Source organism: Oncorhynchus kisutch, unplaced genomic scaffold (genome assembly GCF_002021735.2).
Source record: "Oncorhynchus kisutch isolate 150728-3 unplaced genomic scaffold, Okis_V2 scaffold4002, whole genome shotgun sequence".
Taxonomy (NCBI): domain Eukaryota; kingdom Metazoa; phylum Chordata; class Actinopteri; order Salmoniformes; family Salmonidae; genus Oncorhynchus; species Oncorhynchus kisutch.
This window is the reverse complement of record NW_022265947.1, coordinates 116,777-143,724: the sequence shown is the minus strand read 5'-3', so window position 1 is coordinate 143,724 and position 26,948 is coordinate 116,777. Positions and strand designations below refer to the sequence as shown.

Sequence of the window (26,948 nt, the reverse complement as noted above, 5' to 3'; positions counted from 1 at the left end):
AGATAGAGAGGACAGAGAGAGAGAGAGAGAGAGAGAGAGAGAGAGAGAGAGAGAGAAAAAGGAGGAGGAAGAGGAGTTGAATGTGTGTGTGAGGGGGAGGCAGTGTCAGAGGCCAAACTGCTCTCTGGGAGAAACAAACACTGCATTGATTTCTCTCTAAAGATACACATCCCTGGAGGACACACACACACACAGAGAGAGAGGTCTGCCCTCAACACATCTACTTGGACACTAATCACTATTAAATTCACAGAATTTAACATACTGTAGTTGCAGTTTAACTGTAGAGTAATGTATTAAAACGATCTACCACATAGTTCTACAGTAATATACTGTCTACAACATAGTTCTACAGTAATATACTGTCTACCACATAGTTCTACAGTAATGTATTAAAACTGTCTACCGCATAGTTCTACAGTAATGTATTAAAACTGTCTACCACATAGTTCTACAGTAATATACTGTCTACAACATAGTTGTACAGTAATATACTGTCTACCACATAGTTCTACAGTAATGTATTAAAACTGTCTACCACATAGTTCTACAGTAATATGTTACAACTATCTACAACATAGTTCTACAGTAATATATTAAAACTATCTACAACATAGTTCTACAGTAATATATTACAACTATCTACCACATAGTTCTACAGTAATATACTGTCTACAACATAGTTCTGCGGTAATGTATTACAACTACCTACAACATAGTTCTACAGTAATATACTGTCTACAACATAGTTCTACAGTAATATATTACAACTATCTACCACATAGTTCTACAGTAATATATTACAACTATCTACCACATAGTTCTACAGTAATATACTGTCTACAACATAGTTCTGCAGTAATGTATTAAAACTGTCTACAACATAGTTCTACAGTAATATAGTTAAACTGTCTACAACATAGTTCTACAGTAATATACTGTCTACAACATAGTTCTACAGTAATGTATTAAAACTGTCTACAACACAGTTCTACAGTAATATAGTTAAACTATCTACCACATAGTTCTACAGTAATATACTGTCTACAACATAGTTCTACAGTAATATAGTTAAACTGTCTACAACATAGTTCTACAGTAATATACTGTCTACAACATAGTTCTACAGTAATGTATTAAAACGGTCTACAACATAGTTCTACAGTAATATACTGTCTACAACATAGTTCTACAGTAATATACAGTCTACAACATAGTTCTACAGTAATGTATTAAAACGGTCTACCACATAGTTCTACAGTAATATACTGTCTACAACATAGTTCTACAGTAATATACTGTCTACAACATATTTCTACAGTAATATACTGTCTACCACATAGTTCTACAGTAATATACTGTCTACAACATAGTTCTACAGTAATATACTGTCTACCACATAGTTCTACAGTAATATATTAAAACTGTCTACCACATAGTTCTACAGTAATGTATTAAAACTGTCTACCACATAGTTCTACAGTAATATATTACAACTATCTACCACATAGTTCTACAGTAATATACTGTCTACAACATAGTTTTACTATATTACTGCAGAACTATCTACAACATAGTTCTACAGTAATATACTGTCTACAACATAGTTTTACAGTAATGTATTAAAACTGTCTACCACATAGTTCTACAGTAATATATTAAACTATCTACCACATAGTTCTACAGTAATATATTACAACTATCTACAACATAGTTCTACAGTAATGTATTAAAACTGTCTACAACATAGTTCTACAGTAATGTATTAAAACGGTCTACCACATAGTTCTACAGTAATATACTGTCTACAACATAGTTCTACAGTAATATACTGTCTACAACATATTTCTACAGTAATATACTGTCTACAATATAGTTCTACAGTAATGTATTAAAACTGTCTACAACATAGTTCTACAGTAATATACTGTCTACAACATAGTTCTACAGTAATATACTGTCTACAACATAGTTCTACAGTAATATACTGTCTACAATACAGTTCTACAGTAATATATTACAACTATCTACAACATAGTTCTACAGTAATATATTACAACTATCTACAACATAGTTCTACAGTAATATACTGTCTACCACATAGTTCTACAGTAATGTATTAAAACTGTCTACAACATAGTTCTACAGTAATATAGTAAAACTGTCTACAACATAGTTCTACAGTAATATATTTAAACTATCTACAACATAGTTCTACAGTAATATATTACAACTATCTACAACATAGTTCTACAGTAATATAGTTAAACTGTCTACAACATAGTTCTACAGTAATATATTACAACTATCTACAACATAGTTCTACAGTAATATAGTTAAACTATCTACAACATAGTTCTATAGTAATATATTAAAACTGTCTACAACATAGTTCTACAGTAATATAGTTCAACTGTCTACAACATAGTTCTACAGTAATATAGTTCAACTATCTACAACATAGTTCTACAGTAATATACTGTCTACAACATAGTTCTACAGTAATATACTGTCTACAACATATTTCTACAGTAATATACTGTCTACCACATAGTTCTACAGTAATATACTGTCTACAACATAGTTCTACAGTAATATACTGTCTACCACATAGTTCTACAGTAATATATTAAAACTGTCTACCACATAGTTCTACAGTAATGTATTAAAACTGTCTACCACATAGTTCTACAGTAATATATTACAACTATCTACCACATAGTTCTACAGTAATATACTGTCTACAACATAGTTTTACTATATTACTGCAGAACTATCTACAACATAGTTCTACAGTAATATACTGTCTACAACATAGTTTTACAGTAATGTATTAAAACTGTCTACCACATAGTTCTACAGTAATATATTAAACTATCTACCACATAGTTCTACAGTAATATATTACAACTATCTACAACATAGTTCTACAGTAATGTATTAAAACTGTCTACAACATAGTTCTACAGTAATATATTACAACTATCTACCACATAGTTCTACAGTAATATATTACAACTATCTACCACATAGTTCTACAGTAATATAGTAAAACTATCTACAACATAGTTCTACAGTAATATACTGTCTACAACATAGTTCTACAGTAATATACTGTCTACCACATAGTTCTACAGTAATATACTGTCTACAACATAGTTCTACAGTAATATACTGTCTACAACATAGTTCTGCAGTAATGTATTAAAACTGTCTACAACATAGTTCTACAGTAATATAGTTAAACTGTCTACAACATAGTTCTACAGTAATATACTGTCTACAACATAGTTCTACAGTAATGTATTAAAACTGTCTACAACATAGTTCTACAGTAATGTATTAAAACGGTCTACAACATAGTTCTACAGTAATATACTGTCTACCACATAGTTCTACAGTAATATATTAAAACTGTCTACAACATAGTTCTACAGTAATATACTGTCTACAACATAGTTCTACAGTAATATACTGTCTACAACATAGTTCTACAGTAATATACTATCTACAACATAGTTCTACAGTAATATACTGTCTACAACATATTTCTACAGTAATATACTGTCTACAACATAGTTCTACAGTAATATACTGTCTACCACATAGTTCTACAGTAATATACTGTCTACCACATAGTTCTACAGTAATATACTGTCTACCACATAGTTCTACAGTAATATAGTGTCTACCACATAGTTCTACAGTAATAAAGTTCAACTATCTACAACATAGTTCTACAGTAATATCGTTAAACTGTCTACAACATAGTTCTATAGTAATATATTAAAACTGTCTACAACATAGTTCTACAGTAATATAGTTCAACTATCTACAACATAGTTCTACAGTAATATAGTTCAACTATCTACAACATAGTTCTACAGTAATATAGTTCAACTATCTACAACATAGTTCTACAGTAATATACTGTCTACAACATAGTTCTACAGTAATATACTGTCTACAACATAGTTCTACAGTAATATACTGTCTACCACATAGTTCTACAGTAATATACTGTCTACAACATAGTTCTACAGTAATATACTGTCTACAATATAGTTCTACAGTAATATATTAAAACTGTCTACCACATAGTTCTACAGTAATATACTGTCTACAACATAGTTCTACAGTAATATACTGTCTACCACATAGTTCTACAGTAATATATTACAACTGTCTACCACATAGTTCTACAGTAATATACTGTCTACAACATAGTTCTACAGTAATATACTGTCTACAACATAGTTCTACAGTAATATACTATCTACAACATAGTTCTACAGTAATATACTGTCTACAACATATTTCTACAGTAATATACTGTCTACAACATAGTTCTACAGTAATATACTGTCTACCACATAGTTCTACAGTAATATACTGTCTACCACATAGTTCTACAGTAATATACTGTCTACCACATAGTTCTACAGTAATATAGTGTCTACCACATAGTTCTACAGTAATATATTACAACTATCTACAACATAGTTCTACAGTAATATAGTTCAACTATCTACAACATAGTTCTACAGTAATATAGTTCAACTATCTACAACATAGTTCTACAGTAATATAGTTCAACTATCTACAACATAGTTCTACAGTAATATACTGTCTACAACATAGTTCTACAGTAATATACTGTCTACAACATAGTTCTACAGTAATATACTGTCTACCACATAGTTCTACAGTAATATACTGTCTACAACATAGTTCTACAGTAATATACTGTCTACAATATAGTTCTACAGTAATATATTAAAACTGTCTACCACATAGTTCTACAGTAATATACTGTCTACCACATAGTTCTACAGTAATATAGTGTCTACCACATAGTTCTACAGTAATATAGTGTCTACCACATAGTTCTACAGTAATAAAGTTCAACTATCTACAACATAGTTCTACAGTAATATATTAAAACTGTCTACAACATAGTTCTACAGTAATATAGTGTCTACCACATAGTTCTACAGTAATAAAGTTCAACTATCTACAACATAGTTCTACAGTAATATAGTTCAACTATCTACAACATAGTTCTACAGTAATATAGTTAAACTGTCTACCACATAGTTCTACAGTAATATCGTTAAACTGTCTACAACATAGTTCTACAATAATATCGTTAAACTGTCTACCCAACGTAGTTGTACTACAGTAGCAGTCAAAAATTTGAACACACCTACTCATTCAAGGGTTTTTATTTATTTTTACTATTTTCTACATTGTAGAATAATAGTGAAGACATCAAAACTATGAAATAACACATATGGAATCATGTAGTAACCAAAAACTGTTAAACAAATCAAAATGTGTTTTATATTTGAGATTCTTCAAAGTAGCTTTGCCCTTTGCCTTGATAACAGCATTGCACACTCTTGGCATTCTCTCAACCAGCTTCATGAGGTAGTCACCTGGAATACATTTCAATTAACAGGTGTGCCTTGTTAAAATTAAATTGATTGAATTTCATTCCTTCTTAATGTGTTTGAGCCAATCTGTTGTGTTGTGACAAGGTAGGGGTTGTATACAGAAGATAGCCCTATTTGGTAAAAGACCAAGTCCATATTATGGCAAGAACAGCTCAAATAAGCAAAGAGAAACTACAGTCCAACATTACTTTAAGACATAAATGTCAGTCAATCCGGAAAATTCTTCAAAAGTTTCTTCAAGTGCAGTTGCAAAAACTATCAAGCGCTATGATGAAACTGGCTCTCATGAGGACCGCCACAGGAAAGGAAGACCCAGAGTTACCTCTGTTACCTCTGCTGCAGAGGATACATTTATTAGAGTTACCAGCCTCAGAAATTGCAGCCCAAATAAATGCTTCACAGAGTTCAAGGAACAGACACATCTCAACATCAACTGTTCAGAGGAGACTGTGTGAATCAGGCCTTCATTGTCGAATTTCTGCAAAGAAAAAAACACTATTAAAGAACACCAATAAGAAGAAGGGACTTGCTTGGGCCAAGAAACAAAATCAATGGATATTAGACCGTTGGAAATCTGTCCTTTAGTCTGAATTTATATAGTAGTCCAAATGTTTGGTTCCAACTGCCGTGTCTTTGTGAGACATAGAGTAGGTGAATGGATGATCTCCGCATGTGTGGTTCCCACAGTGAAGCATGGAGGAGGAGGTGTGATGGAGTGTTTAAAAAAAAAATTGGTGACACTGTGATTTATTTCGAATTCAAGGCACACTTAACCAGCATGGCTACCACAGCATTCTGCTGCGATACGCAATCCCATCTGATTTGGACTTAGATTGACTATTATTTGTTTTTTCAACTGGAGCAATACGCCATCCTGTGTGGTTTGCGTTTGTTTCTCAACAGGACAATGACCCAACACACCTCCAGGCTGTGTAATGGCTATTTGACCAAGAAGGAGAGTGATGGAGTGCTGCATCAGATGACCTGGCCTCTGCAATCCCCCAACCTCAACCCAATAGAGATGGTTTAGGATGAGTTGAGTGAAGGAAAAGCAGCCAACAAGTGCTCAGCATATGTGGGAACTCCTTCAAGACTGTTGGGAAAAGCATTCCAGGTGAAGCTGTTTTGAAAGAATGCCAAGAGTGTGCCAAAAGCTGTCATCAAGGCAAAGAGGTGGCTACTTTGAAGAATCTATCAAATCTAAAACATATTTGGATTTGTTTAACAATTTTTGGAAACTACATTATTCCAAATATATTATTTCATAGTTTTGATGTGTTCTGTGTGGAAAGGACCCATATCAGTGGATATCTTTACATGACATGTTTGACTGTGTGTGTGTGTGTGTGTGTGTGTGTGTGTGTGTGTGTGTGTGTGTGTGTCTGTGTGTGTGTGTGTCTGTGTCTGTGTGTGTCTGTGTGTGTGTGTGTGTGTGTGTGTGTGTGTGTGTGTGTGTGTGTGTGTGTGTGTGTGTGTCTGTGTGTGTGTGTGTGTGTGTGTGTGTGTGTGTGTGTGTGTGTATGTGTGTGTGTGTGTGTGTGTGTGTGTGTGTGTGTGTGTGTGTATGTGTGTGTGTGTGATACAGTAGTAATATGGACTCGTTCAGTGTGTGTGTGTGTGTGTGTGTGTGTGTGTGTGTGTGTGTGTGTGTGTGTGTGTGTGATACAGTAGTTATATGGACTTGTTCAGCGTGTGTGTGTGTGTGTGTGTGTGTGTGATACAGTGTGTGTGTGTGTGTGTGTGTGTGTGTGTGTGTGTGTGTGTGATACAGTAGTTATATGGACTCGTTCAGTGTGTGTGTGTGTGTGTGTGTGTGTGTGTGTGTGTGTGTGTGTGTGTGTGATACAGTAGTAATATGGACTCGTTCAGTGTGTGTGTGTGTGTGTGTGTGTGTGTGTGTGTGTGTGTGTGTGTGTGTGTGTGAGATACAGTAGTTATATGGACTCGTTCAGTGTGTGTGTGTGTGTGTGTGTGTGTGTGTGTGTGTGTGTGTGTGTGTGTGTGTGTGTGTGTGTGTGTGTGTGTGTGTGTGTGTGATACAGTAGTAATATGGACTCGTTCAGTGTGTGTGTGTGTGTGTGTGTGTGTGATACAGTAGTTATATGGACTCGTTCAGTGTGTGTGTGTGTATGTGTGTGTGTGTGTGTGTGTGTGTGTGATACAGTAGTAATATGGACTCGTTCAGTGTGTGTGTGTGTGTGTGTGTGTGTGTGTGTGTGTGTGTGTGATACAGTAGTAATATGGACTCGTTCAGTGTGTGTGTGTGTGTGTGTGTGTGTGTGTGTGTGTGTGTGTGTGTGTGATACAGGAGTTATATGGACTCGTTCAGTGTGTGTGTGTGTGTGTGTGTGTGTGTGTGTGTGTGTGTGTGTGTGTGAGATACAGTAGTTATATGGACTCGTTCAGTGTGTGTGTGTGTGTGTGTGTGTGTGTGTGTGTGTGTGTGTGTGTGTGTGTGTGTGTGTGTGTGTGTGTGTGTGTGATACAGTAGTAATATGGACTCGTTCAGTGTGTGTGTGTGTGTGTGTGTGTGTGATACAGTAGTTATATGGACTCGTTCAGTGTGTGTGTGTGTGTATGTGTGTGTGTGTGTGTGTGTGTGTGTGTGTGTGTGATACAGTAGTAATATGGACTCGTTCAGTGTGTGTGTGTGTGTGTGTGTGTGTGTGTGTGTGTGTGTGTGTGTGTGTGTGTGTGTGTGTGTGTATGTGTGTGTGTGATACAGTAGTAATATGGACTTGTTCAGTGTGTGTGTGTGTGTGTGTGTGTGTGTGTGTGTGTGTGTGTGTGTGTGTGTGTGTGTGTGTGTGTGTGTGTGTGTGTGTGTGTGTGTGTGTGATACAGTAGTAATATGGACTCGTTCAGTGTGTGTGTGTGTGTGTGTGTGTGTGTGTGTGTGTGTGTGTGTGTGTGTATGTGTGTGTGTGATACAGTAGTAATATGGACTCGTTCAGTGTGTGTGTGTGTGTGTGATACAGTAGTAATATGGACTCGTTCAGTGTGTGTGTGTGTGTGTGTGTGTGTGTGTGTGTGTGTGTGTGTGTGTGTGTGTGTGTGTGTGTGTGTGTGTATGTGTGTGTGTGATACAGTACTTATATGGACTTGTTCAGTATCCTGAGATACGGTGACATCCTATTTTCCCTCTTCCTGTTTACTGACTGTATACATCATGTGTGTGTTGTTTCAGTCCATTCAAGATACATTGATTCCAGATATGCTTCCTCTTGAGGTCCTAGATGTTGATATGCTGAAAATAAGGAGGATTTCTGATGCGTTTCTGACTTTTCAGCTCAATCATTTGACAAATATGAAATCCCATATTTTTTATTTTCATGCACAGATCATTTTGGATATTGGTATGGCCGGATATTGACTCATTAGATATCCTGAGATCGGTCTATGAGGACATCTTATGTTCTCCATATGATGACCGATACAGACAGTAAGCCTACGTAGTATATTTTCTCAGCACATATTAATGCTTTATGACCTTTGACTGAGGTCCGTATCAGGATCTTTGATATGCTTAAATAAGAACAATATTTTCTGAAGGCTTATTTGAGTTTTTAAGGACAAGGCTCAACAATTTGACAAACATTATTAAATCCATATCGTTCTTTCAGACTCCAGCTAAACGTTCTGTATTTCATCTGCATAAAGGCAAACCGCGAGGGAAACGCACTGTAACCGGTAGCCTAGCAACAAGAATCACCTCTTTTTCTGTTGCGGAGTTTCAACTGTCATTTTTTTAAATTTGGTCGCGTGGGTAAATGGTGTGCGGTCGATCGGACAACTGGACCAACGAAGAAGTGAGAAGCTGTTCAGAAAATACCTCAAAGAAGTGGACCGCGAAATTGAGTAGCTCATTTCATGTTTTATTTATCTTAGTAACTAGACTAAAGAACGTCCAGTCTCTCTCTGAACGTTAGCTAATTTGGCTAGCAGCCCAGTCCAGTCTCTCTCTGAACGTTAGCTAATTTGGCTAGCCTCTCTCTGATCGTTAGCTAATTCGCCCAGCAGCCCAGTCTCTCTCTGAACGTTAGCTAATTTGGCCAGCAGCCCAGTCCAGTCTCTCTCTGAACGTTAGCTAATTTGGCTAGCAGCCCAGTCCAGTCTCTCTCTGATCGTTAGCTAATTTGGCTAGCAGTCCAGCCTCTCTCTGAACGTTAGCTAATTTGGCCAGCAGCCCAGTCCAGTCTCTCTCTGAACGTTAGCTAATTTGGCCAGCAGCCCAGTCCAGCCTCTCTCTGAACGTTAGCTAATTTGGCTAGCAGCCCAGTCCAGTCTCTCTCTGAACGTTAGCTAATTTGGCCAGCAGCCCAGTCCAGCCTCTCTCTGAACGTTAGCTAATTTGGCTAGCAGCCCAGTCCAGCCTCTCTCTGATCGTTAGCTAATTCGCCCAGCAGCCCAGTCCAGCCTCTCTCTGAACGTTAGCTAATTTGGCCAGCAGTCCAGTCTCTCTCTGAACGTTAGCTAATTTGGCTAGCAGCCCAGTCCAGCCTCTCTCTGATCGTTAGCTAATTTGGCTAGCAGCCCAGTCCAGCCTCTCTCTGAACGTTAGCTAATTTGGCTAGCAGCCCAGTCCAGCCTCTCTCTGAACGTTAGCTAATTTGGCTAGCAGTCCAGTCTCTCTCTGAACGTTAGCTAATTTGGCTAGCAGCCCAGTCCAGTCTCTGAACGTTAGCTAATTTGGCCAGCAGCCCAGTCCAGCCTCTCTCTGAACGTTAGCTAATTTGGCTAGCAGTCCAGTCTCTCTCTGAACGTTAGCTAATTTGGCTAGCAGCCCAGTCCAGTCTCTGAACGTTAGCTAATTTGGCCAGCAGCCCAGTCCAGTCTCTCTCTGAACGTTAGCTAATTTGGCTAGCAGCCCAGCCTCTCTCTGAACGTTAGCTAATTTGGCCAGCAGTCCAGTCTCTCTCTGAACGTTAGCTAATTTGGCCAGCAGCCCAGTCTCTCTCTGATCGTTAGCTAATTTGGCTAGCAGCCCAGTCCAGCCTCTCTCTGATCGTTAGCTAATTTGGCTAGCAGCCCAGTCCAGTCTCTCTCTGAACGTTAGCTAATTCGCCCAGCAGTCCAGTCTCTCTCTGAACGTTAGCTAATTCGCCCAGCAGTCCAGCCTCTCTCTGAACGTTAGCTAATTTGGCCAGCAGTCCAGTCTCTCTCTGAACGTTAGCTAATTTGGCCAGCAGCCCAGTCTCTCTCTGATCGTTAGCTAATTTGGCTAGCAGCCCAGTCCAGCCTCTCTCTGATCGTTAGCTAATTTGGCTAGCAGCCCAGTCCAGTCTCTCTCTGAACGTTAGCTAATTTGGCCCAGCAGCCCAGTCCAGTCTCTCTCTGAACGTTAGCTAATTTGGCTAGCAGTCCAGTCCAGCCTCTCTCTGAACGTTAGCTAATTCGCCCAGCAGCCCAGTCCAGCCTCTCTCTGAACGTTAGCTAATTTGGCCAGCAGCCCAGTCCAGTCTCTCTCTGAACGTTAGCTAATTTGGCCAGCAGCCCAGTCCAGCCTCTCTCTGAACGTTAGCTAATTTGGCTAGCAGCCCAGTCCAGCCTCTCTCTGAACGTTAGCTAATTTGGCCAGCAGTCCAGCCTCTCTCTGAACGTTAGCTAATTCGCCCAGCAGCCCAGTCCAGTCTCTCTCTGATCGTTAGCTAATTTGGCCAGCATCCCAGTCTCTCTCTGATCGTTAGCTAATTTGGCTAGCAGCCCAGTCCAGCCTCTCTCTGATCGTTAGCTAATTTGGCCAGCAGCCCAGTCCAGCCTCTCTCTGAACGTTAGCTAATTTGGCTAGCAGCCCAGCCTCTCTCTGAACGTTAGCTAATTTGGCTAGCAGTCCAGCCTCTCTCTGAACGTTAGCTAATTTGGCTAGCAGCCCAGCCTCTCTCTGAACGTTAGCTAATTTGGCCAGCAGCCCAGTCCAGCCTCTCTCTGAACGTTAGCTAATTTGGCTAGCAGCCCAGCCTCTCTCTGAACGTTAGCTAATTTGGCTAGCAGTCCAGCCTCTCTCTGAACGTTAGCTAATTTGGCTAGCAGCCCAGCCTCTCTCTGAACGTTAGCTAATTTGGCCAGCAGCCCAGTCCAGCCTCTCTCTGAACGTTAGCTAATTTGGCTAGCAGCCCAGTCCAGCCTCTCTCTGATCGTTAGCTAATTTGGCCAGCAGCCCAGTCCAGTCTCTCTCTGAACGTTAGCTAATTCGCCCAGCAGCCCAGTCCAGTCTCTCTCTGAACGTTAGCTAATTCGCCCAGCAGCCCAGTCCAGTCTCTCTCTGAACGTTAGCTAATTTGCCCAGCAGCCCAGTCTCTCTCTGATCGTTAGCTAATTCGCCCAGCAGCCCAGTCCAGTCTCTCTCTGAACGTTAGCTAATTTGGCCAGCAGTCCAGTCTCTCTCTGAACGTTAGCTAATTTGGCCAGCAGCCCAGTCCAGTCTCTCTCTGAACGTTAGCTAATTTGGCCAGCAGTCCAGTCTCTCTCTGAACGTTAGCTAATTTGGCCAGCAGTCCAGTCCAGCCTCTCTCTGAACGTTAGCTAATTTGGCCAGCAGTCCAGTCTCTCTCTGATCGTTAGCTAATTTGGCCAGCAGCCCAGTCCAGCCTCTCTCTGAACGTTAGCTAATTTGGCCAGCAGTCCAGCCTCTCTCTGATCGTTAGCTAATTTGGCCAGCAGCCCAGTCCAGCCTCTCTCTGAACGTTAGCTAATTTGGCCAGCAGTCCAGTCTCTCTCTGAACGTTAGCTAATTTGGCCAGCAGTCCAGTCTCTCTCTGATCGTTAGCTAATTTGGCTAGCAGTCCAGTCCAGCCTCTCTCTGATCGTTAGCTAATTCGCCCAGCAGCCCAGTCCAGCCTCTCTCTGATCGTTAGCTAATTTGGCCAGCAGTCCAGTCTCTCTCTGAACGTTAGCTAATTTGGCTAGCAGCCCAGTCCAGCCTCTCTCTGATCGTTAGCTAATTCGCCCAGCAGCCCAGTCCAGCCTCTCTCTGATCGTTAGCTAATTTGGCCAGCAGTCCAGTCTCTCTCTGAACGTTAGCTAATTCGCCCAGCAGCCCAGTCCAGTCTCTCTCTGAACGTTAGCTAATTTGGCCAGCAGTCCAGTCTCTCTCTGAACGTTAGCTAATTTGGCCAGCAGTCCAGTCTCTCTCTGATCGTTAGCTAATTCGCCCAGCAGCCCAGTCCAGCCTCTCTCTGAACGTTAGCTAATTTGGCCAGCAGTCCAGTCTCTCTCTGATCGTTAGCTAATTCGCCCAGCAGCCCAGTCCAGTCTCTCTCTGAACGTTAGCTAATTTGGCCAGCAGGCCAGCCTCTCTCTGAACGTTAGCTAATTTGGCCAGCAGCCCAGTCCAGCCTCTCTCTGAACGTTAGCTAATTTGGCCAGCAGTCCAGTCTCTCTCTGATCGTTAGCTAATTTGGCCAGCAGCCCAGTCCAGTCTCTCTCTGAACGTTAGCTAATTTGGCCAGCAGTCCAGTCTCTCTCTGATCGTTAGCTAATTTGGCCAGCAGCCCAGTCCAGCCTCTCTCTGATCGTTAGCTAATTTGGCCAGCAGCCCAGTCCAGCCTCTCTCTGATCGTTAGCTAATTTGGCCAGCAGCCCAGTCCAGCCTCTCTCTGATCGTTAGCTAATTTGGCCAGCAGCCCAGTCCAGCCTCTCTCTGATCGTTAGCTAATTTGGCCAGCAGCCCAGTCCAGCCTCTCTCTGAACGTTAGCTAATTTGGCCAGCAGTCCAGTCTCTCTCTGATCGTTAGCTAATTTGGCCAGCAGCCCAGTCCAGTCTCTCTCTGAACGTTAGCTAATTTGGCCAGCAGTCCAGTCTCTCTCTGATCGTTAGCTAATTTGGCCAGCAGCCCAGTCCAGCCTCTCTCTGAACGTTAGCTAATTTGGCCAGCAGCCCAGTCCAGTCTCTCTCTGAACGTTAGCTAATTTGGCCAGCAGTCCAGTCTCTCTCTGATCGTTAGCTAATTCGCCCAGCAGCCCAGTCCAGCCTCTCTCTGAACGTTAGCTAATTTGGCCAGCAGCCCAGTCCAGCCTCTCTCTGAACGTTAGCTAATTTGGCCAGCAGCCCAGTCCAGCCTCTCTCTGAACGTTAGCTAATTTGGCCAGCAGCCCAGTCCAGCCTCTCTCTGAACGTTAGCTAATTCGCCCAGCAGCCCAGTCCAGCCTCTCTCTGAACGTTAGCTAATTTGGCCAGCAGCCCAGTCCAGCCTCTCTCTGAACGTTAGCTAATTTGGCTAGCAGCCCAGTCCAGTCTCTCTCTGATCGTTAGCTAATTTGGCCAGCAGTCCAGTCTCTCTCTGAACGTTAGCTAATTTGGCTAGCAGCCCAGTCCAGTCTCTCTCTGATCGTTAGCTAATTTGGCCAGCAGCCCAGTCCAGCCTCTCTCTGATCGTTAGCTAATTTGGCCAGCAGTCCAGTCTCTCTCTGATCGTTAGCTAATTTGGCCAGCAGTCCAGTCTCTCTCTGAACGTTAGCTAATTTGGCCAGCAGTCCAGTCTCTCTCTGATCGTTAGCTAATTTGGCCAGCAGCCCAGTCCAGCCTCTCTCTGAACGTTAGCTAATTTGGCCAGCAGTCCAGTCTCTCTCTGAACGTTAGCTAATTTGGCCAGCAGCCCAGTGCAGCCTCTCTCTGAACGTTAGCTAATTTGGCTAGCAGCCCAGTCCAGTCTCTCTCTGATCGTTAGCTAATTTGGCCAGCAGCCCAGTCCAGCCTCTCTCTGATCGTTAGCTAATTTGGCCAGCAGTCCAGTCTCTCTCTGAACGTTAGCTAATTTGGCTAGCAGCCCAGTCCAGTCTCTCTCTGATCGTTAGCTAATTTGGCCAGCAGCCCAGTCCAGCCTCTCTCTGAACGTTAGCTAATTTGGCCAGCAGTCCAGTCTCTCTCTGATCGTTAGCTAATTTGGCCAGCAGCCCAGTCCAGCCTCTCTCATTTTTTTTATTTAACCTTTATTTAACTAGGCAAGTCAGTTCAGAATAAATTCGTATTTACAATGACGGCCTACCACCGGTCAAACCTGGACGATGCTGGGCCTCCCAATCACGACCGGTTGTGATACAGCCTAGATTCGAACCATGTTGTCTGTAGAGACGCCTCTAGCTCTGAGCTGCAGTGCCTTATATTACTGGAGCCTGTCTACTCCTTATATCTAATAACATGTCAGATATCCGTATATAGATAAAGATATTTCCCTGATTACTGACCGTTTTCGCCCAGGGATAGTTATAAGAATCAGCAGCAGAGAGACTAAGAGACATGCTTGTGGCTCTCATTATATCAGACAACGAGAGGAAGCTTAAAAGCTGCAACTCTCAAATGCGAAAATAAATGTGTGTGTTTGAGGCCTCCTTTCTTCTACAGAGTGTCTGCATTAACTACCACAGGGACTGACTGCCACAGATACTAACACACAGAGAGAGAGAGAGAGAGAGATTGTTTATTGTTTATTTCACTTTATATATTCACTTTATATATTATCTACCTCACTTGCTTTGGCAATGTTAACACAAGTTTCCCATGCCAATAAAGCCCTTGTATTGAATTGAATTGAAAAATTGAGAGAGAGAGAGACACACAGACAGAGAGAGAGAGAGGGACAGACAGAGAGAGAGAGAGAGAGAGAGAGAGAGACAGACAGACAGACAGACAGACAGACAGACAGACAGACAGACAGACAGACAGACAGACAGACAGACAGACAGACAGACAGACAGACAGAGAGGGGGGGACAGAGAGAGAGAGGACATGAACCACTACACACAGACACAGACAGACAGACAGTTATATAGAGACAGGACTGCAGTAGTGAGTCATTTAGCAGACTCTCTGATCCAGAGAGACCTACAGTAGTGAGTCATTTAGCAGACTCTCTGATCCAGAGAGACCTACAGTAGTGAGTCATTTAGCAGACTCTCTGATCCAGAGAGACCTACAGTAGTGAGTCATTTAGCAGACTCTCTGATCCAGAGAGACCTACAGTAGTGAGTCATTTAGCAGACTCTCTGATCCAGAGAGACCTACAGTAGTGAGTCATTTAGCAGACTCTCTGATCCAGAGAGACCTACAGTAGTGAGTCATTTAGCAGACTCTCTGATCCAGAGAGACCTACAGTAGTGAGTCATTTAGCAGACTCTCTGATCCAGAGAGACCTACAGTAGTGAGTCATTTAGCAGACTCTCTGATCCAGAGAGACCTACAGTAGTGAGTCATTTAGCAGACTCTCTGATCCAGAGAGACCTACAGTAGTGAGTCATTTAGCAGACTCTCTGATCCAGAGAGACCTACAGTAGTGAGTCATTTAGCAGACTCTCTGATCCAGAGAGACCTACAGTAGTGAGTCATTTAGCAGACTCTCTGATCCAGAGAGACCTACAGTAGTGAGTCATTTAGCAGACTCTCTGATCCAGAGAGACCTACAGTAGTGAGTCATTTAGCAGACTCTCTTTTCCAGAGCCACTACAGTAGTGAGTCATTTAGCAGACTCTCTGATCCAGAGACACTACAGTAGTGAGTCATTTAGCAGACTCTCTGATCCAGAGATACTATAGTAGTGAGTCATTTAGCAGACTCTCTGATCCAGAGACACTACAGTAGTGAGTCATTTACCAGACTCTCTGATCCTGAGACACTACGGTAGTGAGTCATTTAGCAGACTCTCTGATCCAGAGACACTACAGTAGTGAGTCATTTAGCAGACTCTCTGATCCAGAGATACTACAGTAGTGAGTCATTTAGCAGACTCTCTGATCCAGAGACACTACAGTAGTGAGTCATTTAGCAGACTCTCTGATCCAGAGATACTACAGTAGTGAGTCATTTAGCAGACTCTCTGATCCAGAGATACTACAGTAGTGAGTCATTTAGCAGACTCTCTGATCCAGAGACACTACAGTAGTGAGTCATTTAGCAGACTCTCTGATCCAGAGACACTACAGTAGTGAGTCATTTAGCAGACTCTCTGATCCAGAGAGACCTACAGTAGCAACTAGGGTTAAGTGCCTTGCTCAAGGGTACATTGACTATAACATAAAGTCTGAGGAACTGTCTGTAGATATCAGAGATAGAATTGTGATGAGGCATATATATATAGCTGGTCTCCATCAGAATCTACCCAGACTCTGCCTAGAGCTGGTCTCCATCAGAGTCTACCCAGACTCTGCCTAGAGCTGGTATCCATCAGAGTCTACCCAGACTCTGCCTAGAGCTGGTCTCCATCAGAATCTACCCAGACTCTGCCTAGAGCTGGTCTCCATCAGAGTCTACCCAGACTCTGCCTAGAGCTGGTATCCATCAGAGTCTACCCAGACTCTGCCTAGAGCTGGTCTCCATCAGAATCTACCCAGACTCTGCCTAGAGATGGTCTCCATCAGAATCTACCCAGACTCTGCCTAGAGCTGGTCTCAATCAGAGTCTACCCAGACTCTGCCTAGAGCTGGTCTCCATCAGAGTCTACCCAGACTCTGCCTAGAGCTGGTCTCCATCAGAGTCTACCCAGACTCTGCCTAGAGCTGGTCTCCATCAGAGTCTACCCAGACTCTGCCTAGAGCTGGTATCCATCAGAGTCTACCCAGACTCTGCCTAGAGCTGGTCTCCATCAGAATCTACCCAGACTCTGCCTAGAGATGGTCTCCATCAGAATCTACCCAGACTCTGCCTAGAGCTGGTCTCCATCAGAGTCTACCCAGACTCTGCCTAGAGCTGGTATCCATCAGAGTCTACCCAGACTCTGCCTAGAGCTGGTCTCCGTCAGAGTCTACCCAGACTGCCTAGAGCTGGTCTCCATCAGAGTCTACCCAGACTCTGCCTAGAGCTGGTCTCCATCAGAGTCTACCCAGACTCTGCCTAGAGCTGGTCTCCATCAGAGTCTACCCAGACTCTGCCTAGAGCTGGTCTCCATCAGAGTCTACCCAGACTCTGCCTAGAGCTGGTCTCCATCAGAGTCTACCCAGACTCTGCCTAGAGCTGGTATCCATCAGAGTCTACCCAGACTCTGCCTAGAGCTGGTCTCCATCAGAATCTACCCAGACTCTGCCTAGAGCTGGTATCCATCAGAGTCTACCCAGACTCTGCCTAGAGCTGGTCTCCATCATAGTCTACCCAGACTGCCTAGAGCTGGTCTCCATCAGAATCTACCCAGACTCTGCCTAGAGATGGTCTCCATCAGAATCTACCCAGACTCTGCCTAGAGCTGGTCTCCATCAGAATCTACCCAGACTCTGCCTAGAGCTGGTCTCCATTAGAGTCTACCCAGACTGCCTAGAGCTGGTCTCCGTCAGAGTCTACCCAGACTGCCTAGAGCTGGTCTCCGTCAGAGTCTACCCAGACTCTGCCTAGAGCTGGTCTCCGTCAGAGTCTACCCAGACTGCCTAGAGCTGGTCTCCATCAGAATCTACCCAGACTCTGCCTAGAGCTGGTCTCCATCAGAATCTACCCAGACTGCCTAGAGCTGGTCTCCGTCAGAGTCTACCCAGACTGCCTAGAGCTGGTCTCCGTCAGAGTCTACCCAGACTGAGATGGGAGAACCTGTCAGAAGGACAACAGTCTCTACAGCACTTCCCCAATCGTGACTTTATGGGAGAGTGGCCATACAGAATCCACTCCTGAAGACGGAAGCCACTCCTGAGAAAAAGTTAGCAAAAAGGTCACATGACAGCTGGAGTTAGCAAAAAGTCACATGACAGCTGGAGTTAGCAAAAAGGTCACATGACAGCTGGAGTTAGCAAAAAGGTCACATGACAGCTGGAGTTAGCAAAAAGGTCACATGACAGCTGGAGTTAGCAAAAAGGTCACATGACAGCTGGAGTTAGCAAAAAGGTCACATGACAGCTGGAGTTAGCAAAAAGGTCACATGACACCTGGAGTTAGCAAAAAGTCACATGACACCTGGAGTTAGCAAAAAGGTCACATGACAGCTGGAGTTAGCAAAAAAGTCACATGACACCTGGAGTTAGCAAAAAGGTCACATGACTCCTGGAGTTAGCAAAAAGTCACATGACACCTGGAGCTAGCAAAAAGGTCACGTGACACCTGGAGTTAGCAAAAAGGTCACGTGACATCATAAGGCAAAAGATTCTGTAGTCTGATGAGACAAACATGTACCTATTTGGCCTGAATGCAAAGACCTACATCTGGAGAAAACCAGGCACAGCACATCACCCGTCTAACACCATCCTACAATGAAGCATGGTGGTGGCAGTATCATGCTATGGGGATGTTTTTCAGCGGCAGGGACTGGGAGACTGGTAAGGATCGCGGGGACAATGAATGGAGCCAATTACAGGAAAATCCTTAATGAAAAACTGCTTCAGAGTGCAAACAACCTTAGACGAGGGCTGAAGATTCACTTTCCAACAGGACATTGAATCCAAGCATACCGCCAAAGCAACGTTGGAATGGCTTCAGAATAAGAATGAGGAACTCCTTGAGTGGCCCAGCCAAAGCCCAGACTTGAATCCAATTGAAAATCTGTGGAAATTACTGTTCACCGCCGTCTCCCCATCGAACTGAAGAGAGATTACGAAGAATGGGAGAAAATCCCCAAATCCTGATGTGCAAAGCTGATACAGACATACCCAAGACAATTCAAAGCTGATACAGACATACCCAAGACAATTTAAAGCTGATACAGACATACCCAAGACAATTCAAAGCTGATTCAGACATACCCAAGACAATTCAAAGCTGATACAGACATACCCAAGACGACTCAAAGCTGATACAGATATACCCAAGACGACTCAAAGCTGATACAGACATACCCAAGACGACTCAACGCTGATACAGACATACCCAAGACGACTCAACGCTGATACAGACATACCCAAGATGACTCAACGCTGATCCAGACACACCCAAGACGACTCAAAGCTGATACAGATATACCCAAGACGACTCAAAGCTGATACAGACATACCCAAGATGACTCAACGCTGATACAGACATACCCAAGACTGTAAAGCTAATACAGACATACCCAAGACGACTCAAAGCTGATACAGATATACCCAAGACGACTCAAAGCTGATACAGACATACCCAAGATGACTCAAAGCTGATACAGACATACCCAAGACGACTCAACGCTGATACAGATATACCCAAGACGACTCAAAGCTAATACAGATATACCCAAGACGAATCAAAGCTGATACAGATATACCCAAGACGACTCAAAGCTAATACAGACATACCCAAGATGACTCAACGCTGATACAGACATACCCAAGACTGTAAAGCTAATACAGACATACCCAAGACGACTCAACGCTGATACAGACATACCGAAGACGACTCAACGCTGATTCAGACATACCCAAGATGATTCAACGCTGATACAGACATACCCAAGACGACTCAAAGCTAATACAGACATACCCAAGACGACTCAACGCTGATCCAGACATACCCAAGACGACTCAACGCTGATCCAGACATACCCAAGACGACTCAACGCTGATCCAGACATACCCAAGACGACTCAAAGCTGATCCAGACGTACCCAAGACGACTCAAAGCTAATACAGACATACCCAAGACGACTCAACGCTGATCCAGACATACCCAAGACGACTCAACGCTGATCCAGACATACCCAAGACGACTCAATGCTGATCCAGACATACCCAAGACGACTCAACGCTGATCCAGACATACCCAAGACGACTCAAAGCTGATCCAGACATACCCAAGACGACTCAAAGCTGATCCAGACATACCCAAGACGACTCAAAGATGTAATTGCCGCCAAAAGGTGCTTCTACAAAGTATTGACATTGTGGGGCATTATGTGATAAATAAAATGTTATTTGATTTTGATAGGACACACACACCACTCCCTCTTTTACCCTCTCAGGGCGCTGGGCAGAGTCTTTCCCTTCTCTGATTGGCTGTAGCAGTTCCCTTGGGGTTCTGGCACCTCCCCTTTCTCCCTCAGCATGGTGACGGCTGCCGTGGCGATGATGCCCACTCCGTCTCTAAGGCGGCTCTCCAGGGGATACTCCATCTCGTTGTAGGACACAGAGATCATCCCCAGAGGATAGATGTCTGGGGTGAAGTCGGGGTTCCCTGTGGTCAGACTTGGTACGATCCAGATGTAGCCCGACCCAGTCAGACCCAGAGACCTGGCCTCTTCCAATATATACCTGCAGGGGGATCAGATTTAGAATAATATCCCGAAGAAGGAAGATGAAGTGAGACATCCCACTCCCTGATTTGTAAGGTTTCATTGGAAATCAATGAACTAAGTAGACCAGAACCAGATGCTATATCACTGGTGTCTAAGAGGCAGCTACTCCATTAAGTAGACAATGGTAAATGGCCTGACTGAGCTATCTTCACAAATCCATTATGTTCATGAACTAATATATTGACGGTCCAGGATCAGCACCGTTCAATGGTGAACCAGGATCAACACAGTTAAATGGTGAACCAGGATCAACACAGTTAAATGGTGAACCAGGATCAACACAGTTAAATGGTGAACCAGGATCAACACAGTTAAATGGTGAATCAGGTTCAACACAGTTAAATGGTGAACCAGGATCAACACAGTTAAATGGTGAACCAGGATCAACACAGTTAAATGGTGACCCAGGATCAACACAGTTAAATGGTGAACCAGGATCAACACCGTTAAATGGTGAACCAGTATCAACACAGTTAAATGGTGAACCAGGATCAATACAGTTAAATGGTGAATCTGGATCAACACAGTTAAATGGTGAACCGGGATCAACACAGTTAAATGGTGAACCAGGATCAACACAGTTAAATGGTGAACCAGGATCAACACAGTTAAATGGTGAACCAGGATCAACACAGTTAAATGGTGAACCAGGATCAACACAGTTAAATGGTGAACCAGGATCAACACAGTTAAATGGTGAACCAGATTCAACACAGTTGAATGGTGAACCAGGATCAACACAGTTAAATGGTGAACCAGCCTCTAGTACCTAGCCTCTTCCTTGAAGCAGTACAGCAGTATAACAGCCTCTAGTACCTAGCCTCTTCCTAGCAGCAGTATAACAGCCTCTAGTACCTAGCCTCTTCCTAGCAGCAGTATAACAGCCTCTAGTACCTAGCCTCTTCCTAGCAGCAGTATAACAGGCTCTAGTACCTAGTCTCTTCCTAGCAGCAGTATAACAGCCTCTAGTACCTAGCCTCTTCCTAGTAGCAGTATAACAGCCTCTAGTACCTAGCCTCTTCCTAGTAGCAGTATAACAGCCACTAGTACCTAGCCTCTTCCTAGTAGCAGTATAACAGCCTCTAGTACCTAGCCTCTTCCTAGTAGCAGTATAACAGCCACTAGTACCTAGCCTCTTCCTAGTAGCAGTATAACAGCCTCTAGTACCTAGCCTCTTCCTAGTAGCAGTATAACAGCCTCTAGTACCTAGCCTCTTCCTAGTAGCAGTATAACAGCCTCTAGTACCTAGCCTCTTCCTAGTAGCAGTATAACAGCCTCTAGTACCTAGCCTCTTCCTAGTAGCAGTATAACAGTATAACAGCCTCTAGTACCTAGCCTCTTCCTAGTAGCAGTATAACAGCCTCTAGTACCTAGCCTCCTCCTTGGAGCAGTACAGCAGTATTACAGGACTCTGGATCCTCTTCAGCTGGATATGAGCTTTAGAGTTGGCGTCTCCGTCCACCGCGTCCAGCGTGACGACACTCTGAAGGTCCCAACGCACAAAGCTGTGGTCCACCGTCACACGCAGGACATTTATAAACTCCTACACACAGACACAACGGTTACTGGGGGGTGGGGGGTGGGGGTGTGTGTGTGTAATGTGTGTGTGTGTGTGTGTTGTAATGTGTGTGTGTGTGTGTGTGTGTGTTGTAATGTGTGTATAATGTGTGCGTGTGTGTGTGTGTTGTAATGTGTGTGTGTGTGTGTGTGTGTGTGTAATGTCTGTGTGTGTGTGTGTGTGTTGTAATGTGTGTGTGTGTGTGTGTGTGTTGTAATGTGTGTGTGTGTGTGTGTGTGTGTGTTGTAATGTGTGTGTAATGTGTGTGTGTAATGTGTGTGTGCGTGTAATGTGTGTGTGTGTGTATGTGTGTGTGTTGTAATGTGTGTGTGTGTGTGTACCTGGTACCCGGGGAACTTAGAGGTGACTATAGAGAAGATGTGCCAGTCATATTCCTCCATGATGTTCATCATCAGTAACGCCTCCTGCATCAGAGATGCTCCAAACTGGAAGAACGTAGACTCCACATCCTGGGGGGAGAGGGGGGAGAGGGAGAGGAGGAGAGGGGAGGGGGGGGGGAGGGGGGGAGAGGGGGAGAGGGGAGGGGGGGGAGAGAGAGCGGGAGACGGTATTGTTACCAGGCATGTCACAGAAGTAGAAAGCTAATATCAGTAGAACGAGAGGAGACAGGAGGAGGAGTATGGAGAGAGGAGGTAGAGAGAGGAGGTAGAGAGAGAGGAGGTAGAGAGAGGAGGTAGAGAGAGGAGGTAGAGAGAGGAGATAGAGAGAGGAGGTAGAGAGAGGAGGTAGAGAGAGGAGGAGGTAGAGAGAGGAGGTAGAGAGAGGGCCTGGTGATGACAGATGGAGAGAGGAGGTAGAGAGAGGCGGTAGAGAGAGGAGGTAGAGAGAGGAGGTGGAGAGAGGAGGTAGAGAGAGGAGGTGGAGAGAGGAGGTAGAGAGAGGGCCTGGTGATTACATATGGAGAGAGGAGGTAGAGAGAGGAGGTAGAGAGGAGGTGGAGAGAGGAGGTTGAGAGAGGAGGCAGAGAGAGGAGGAGGTAGAGAGAGGAGGTAGAGAGAGGAGGTAGAGAGGAGGAGGTAGAGAGAGGAGGTGGAGAGAGGAGGTAGAGAGAGGAGGTGGAGAGAGGAGGTAGAGAGAGGGCCTGGTGATTACATATGGAGAGGAGGTAGAGAGAGAGAGGAGGCAGAGAGAGGAGGTAGAGAGAGGAGGTAGAGAGAGGAGGTAGAGAGAGGGCCTGGTGATGACAGATGGAGAGAGGAGGGTAGAGAGAGGAGATAGAGAGAGGAGGTAGAGAGAGGGCCTGGTGATTACATATGGAGAGGAGGTAGAGAGAGGAGGTAGAGAGAGGGCCTGGTGATTACATATGGAGAGGAGGTAGAGAGAGGAGGTAGAGAGAGGAGGTAGAGAGAGGGCCTGGTGATTACATATGGAGAGGAGGTAGAGAGAGGAGGTAGAGAGAGGAGGTAGAGAGAGGACGAGGGTAGAGGAGGAGAGGAGGTAGAGAGAGGTGTTAGAGAGAGGAGGTGGAGAGAGATGGTGGTTAGAGAGAGGAGGTGGAGAGAGGAGGTAGAGAGAGGTGGTAGAGAGAGGAGGTAGAGAGAGGTGGTAGAGAGAGGAGGTAGAGAGAGGTGGTAGAGAGAGGAGTGGAGAGGAGGAGTAGAGAGAGGAGGTAGAGAGAGGAGGTAGAGAGAGGAGGTAGAGAGAGATGAGGTAGAGAGAGATGAGGTAGGGAGAGGAGGTAGAGAGAGGAGGCAGAAAGAGGAGGTAGAGAGAGGAGGTAGAGAGAGGAGGTAGAGAGAGGTGGTAGAGAGAGGAGGTAGAGAGAGGTGGTAGAGAGAGGAGCTGGAGAGAAGAGGTAGAGAGAGGTGGTAGAGAGAGGAGGTGGAGAGAGGAGGTAGAGAGAGGAGGTAGAGAGAGGAGGTAGAGAGAGGAGGTAGAGAGAGATGAGGTAGAGAGAGGAGGTAGAGAGAGGAGGTAGAGAGAGGAGGCAGAGAGAGGAGGTAGAGAGAGGAGGTAGAGAGAGGAGGTAGAGAGAGGAGGTAGAGAGAGGTGGTAGAGAGAGGAGGTGGAGAGAGAGGGTAGAGAGAGGAGGTAGAGAGAGATGAGGTAGAGAGAGGAGGTAGAGAGAGAGAGGAGGCAGAGAGAGGAGGTAGAGAGAGGAGGTAGAGAGATGAGGTTAGAGAGAGGGAGGTAGAGAGAGGGCCTGGTGATGACAGATGGAGAGGAGGTAGAGAGAGAGGAGGCAGAGAGAGGAGGTAGAGAGAGGAGGTAGAGAGATGAGGTAGAGAGAGGAGGTAGAGAGAGGGCCTGGTGATGACAGATGGAGAGAGGAGGTAGAGAGAGGAGATAGAGAGAGGAGGTAGAGAGAGGGCCTGGTGATTACATATGGAGAGGAGGTAGAGAGGAGGAGGTAGAGAGAGGGCCTGGTGATTACATATGGAGAGGAGGTAGAGAGAGGGGTAGAGAGAGGAGGTAGAGAGAGGAGAGGTAGAGAGAGGAGGTAGAGAGAGTGGTAGAGAGAGGAGGTGAGAGAGAGGTGGTAGAGAGAGGGGGTGGAGAGAGGAGGTAGAGAGAGGTGGTAGAGAGAGGAGGTAGAGAGAGGTGGTAGAGAGAGGAGGTAGAGAGAGAGGTGGTAGAGAGAGGAGGTGGAGAGAGGAGGTAGAGAGAGGAGGTAGAGAGAGGAGGTAGAGAGAGGAGGTAGAGAGAGATGAGGTAGAGAGAGATGAGGTAGAGAGAGGAGGTAGAGAGAGGAGGCAGAAAGAGGAGGTAGAGAGAGGAGGTAGAGAGAGGAGGTAGAGAGAGGTGGTAGAGAGAGGAGGTAGAGAGAGGTGGTAGAGAGAGGAGCTTGGAGAGAAGAGGTAGAGAGAGGTGGTAGAGAGAGGAGGTGGAGAGAGGAGATAGAGAGAGGAGGTAGAGAGAGGAGGTAGAGAGAGATGAGGTAGAGAGAGGAGGTAGAGAGAGGAGGTAGAGAGAGGAGGCAGAGAGAGGAGGTAGAGAGAGGAGGTAGAGAGATGAGTTAGAGAGAGGAGGTAGAGAGAGGTGGTAGAGAGAGGAGGTGGAGAGAGGAGGTAGAGAGAGGAGGTAGAGAGAGATGAGGTAGAGAGAGGAGGTAGAGAGAGGAGGTAGAGAGAGGAGGCAGAGAGAGGAGGTAGAGAGAGGAGGTAGAGAGAGCAGCAACAGTACTTCACAAGATGAATCTCCCTCTCTCCTCTCTCTCCACTCTCCCTGCCACTCTCTCTCTCCCTCTCCACCTCTCTCTATCTCCCTCTCCCTCCCTCCTCTCTCCACTATCTCCCTCTCCCTCTCTTTCTCTCCACATCTCTCTATCTCCCTCTCCCTCCCTCCTCTCTCTCCACTCTTCCTGCCACTCTCTCTCTCCACTCTCTCCCTCTCCACCTCTCTCTATCTCCCTCCTCCTCTCTCTCCCACTCTCTCTCTCCACCTCTTTCTCTCCACATCTCTCTATCTCCCTCTCCCCTCTCTCCACTCTCCCTGCCACTCTCTCTCCACCTCTTTCTCTACACATCTCTCTATCTCCCTCTCCCTCCCTCCTCTCTCTCCACTATCCCTGCCACTCTCTCTCTCCACTCTCTCCCTCTCCACCTCTCTCTATCTTCCCTCCCTCCTCTCTCACCACTCTCCCTGCCACTCTCTCTCTCCACCTCTTTCTCTCTTTCTCCCTCTCTGTATCCCCCTTCTCTACACTCTCACTCTATCTTATCCACTATCTCTTTTGGTCAGGCTGTGTTGTGTGTAACATCAGTAGTGTCTCTACTGTAGATGGAACTGTGTGTAGGAGTAGTAACATCAGCACTGTAGTATCAAGGTCTCTACTCACCATCTCTCTGTCAGTCTGTCTTTCTCCATCCTCTCTCTCTCTCCATCTCTCTCTCTCTCACATCTCTCTCTCTGTCTCTCTCCATCTCTCTCTCTCTGTCTCTCTCTCTCCATCTCTCTCTGTCTGTCTCTCTCCATCTCTCTCTCTGTCTGTCTCTCTCCATCTCTCTCTCTCTCCATCTCTCTCTCTGTCTCTCTCCATCTCTATCTCTGTCTCTCTCTCTCTCCTCTCTCTGTCTCTCTCCATCTCTCTCTCTGTCTCTCTCTCTCCATCTCTCTCTCCATCTCTCTCTCTCTGTCTGTCTCTCTCCATCTCTCTCTCTGTCTGTCTCTCTCCATCTCTCTCTCTGTCTGTCTCTTTCCATCTCTCTCTCTCTGTCTCTCTCTCCATCTCTCTCTCTGTCTGTCTCTCTCCATCTCTCTCTCTCTGTCTGTCTCTCTCCATCTCTCTCTCTCTGTCTGTCTCTCTCCATCTCTCTCTCTGTCTGTCTCTCTCCATCTCTCTCTCTGTCTGTCTCTCTCCATCTCTCTCTCTCTCTCTGTCTGTCTCTCTCCATCTCTCTCTCTCTCTCTGTCTCTCTCTCCATCTCTCTCTCTGTCTGTCTCTCTCCATCTCTCTCTCTGTCTGTCTCTCTCCATCTCTCTCTCTCTGTCTCTCTCCATCTCTCTCTCTCTGTCTCTCTCCATCTCTCTCTCTGTCTGTCTCTCTCCATCTCTCTCCATCTCTCTCCATCTCTCTCTCTCTGTATCCCCCATCACATTATGCTTGTTCCAGCTTCCTGTACCTCTGTTCATCTCTCCTCATCTCTCTCTCTCCTCTCGTCTCAATTCAATTCAAGGGACTTTATTGGCATGGAAAACATATGTCAACATTTCCAAAACAAGTGAGGTAGATAATATACAAAAGTAGTCTCTCCGTCTCTCTCTCTCTCTGTATCCCACATCACATTAGGTTCCAGCTTCCTGTCTTTA

At 44.6% G+C, this 26,948-nt stretch overlaps 1 protein-coding gene across 1 annotated transcript in view; it reads right to left on the bottom strand.

Annotated features, from left to right (window-relative positions):
* The window catches only part of LOC116373007 (glutamate receptor ionotropic, NMDA 2A-like), a gene marked incomplete at its 3' end in the record, with an annotated part of 191,890 nt that overhangs the window by 57,264 nt on the left and 107,678 nt on the right, over positions 1–26,948 (bottom strand). Inside the window, 3 exon segments of the mRNA XM_031821629.1 lie at positions 20,280–20,576; positions 21,991–22,163; positions 22,520–22,648. Coding sequence (XP_031677489.1) covers positions 20,280–20,576; positions 21,991–22,163; positions 22,520–22,648 — 599 coding nt within the window.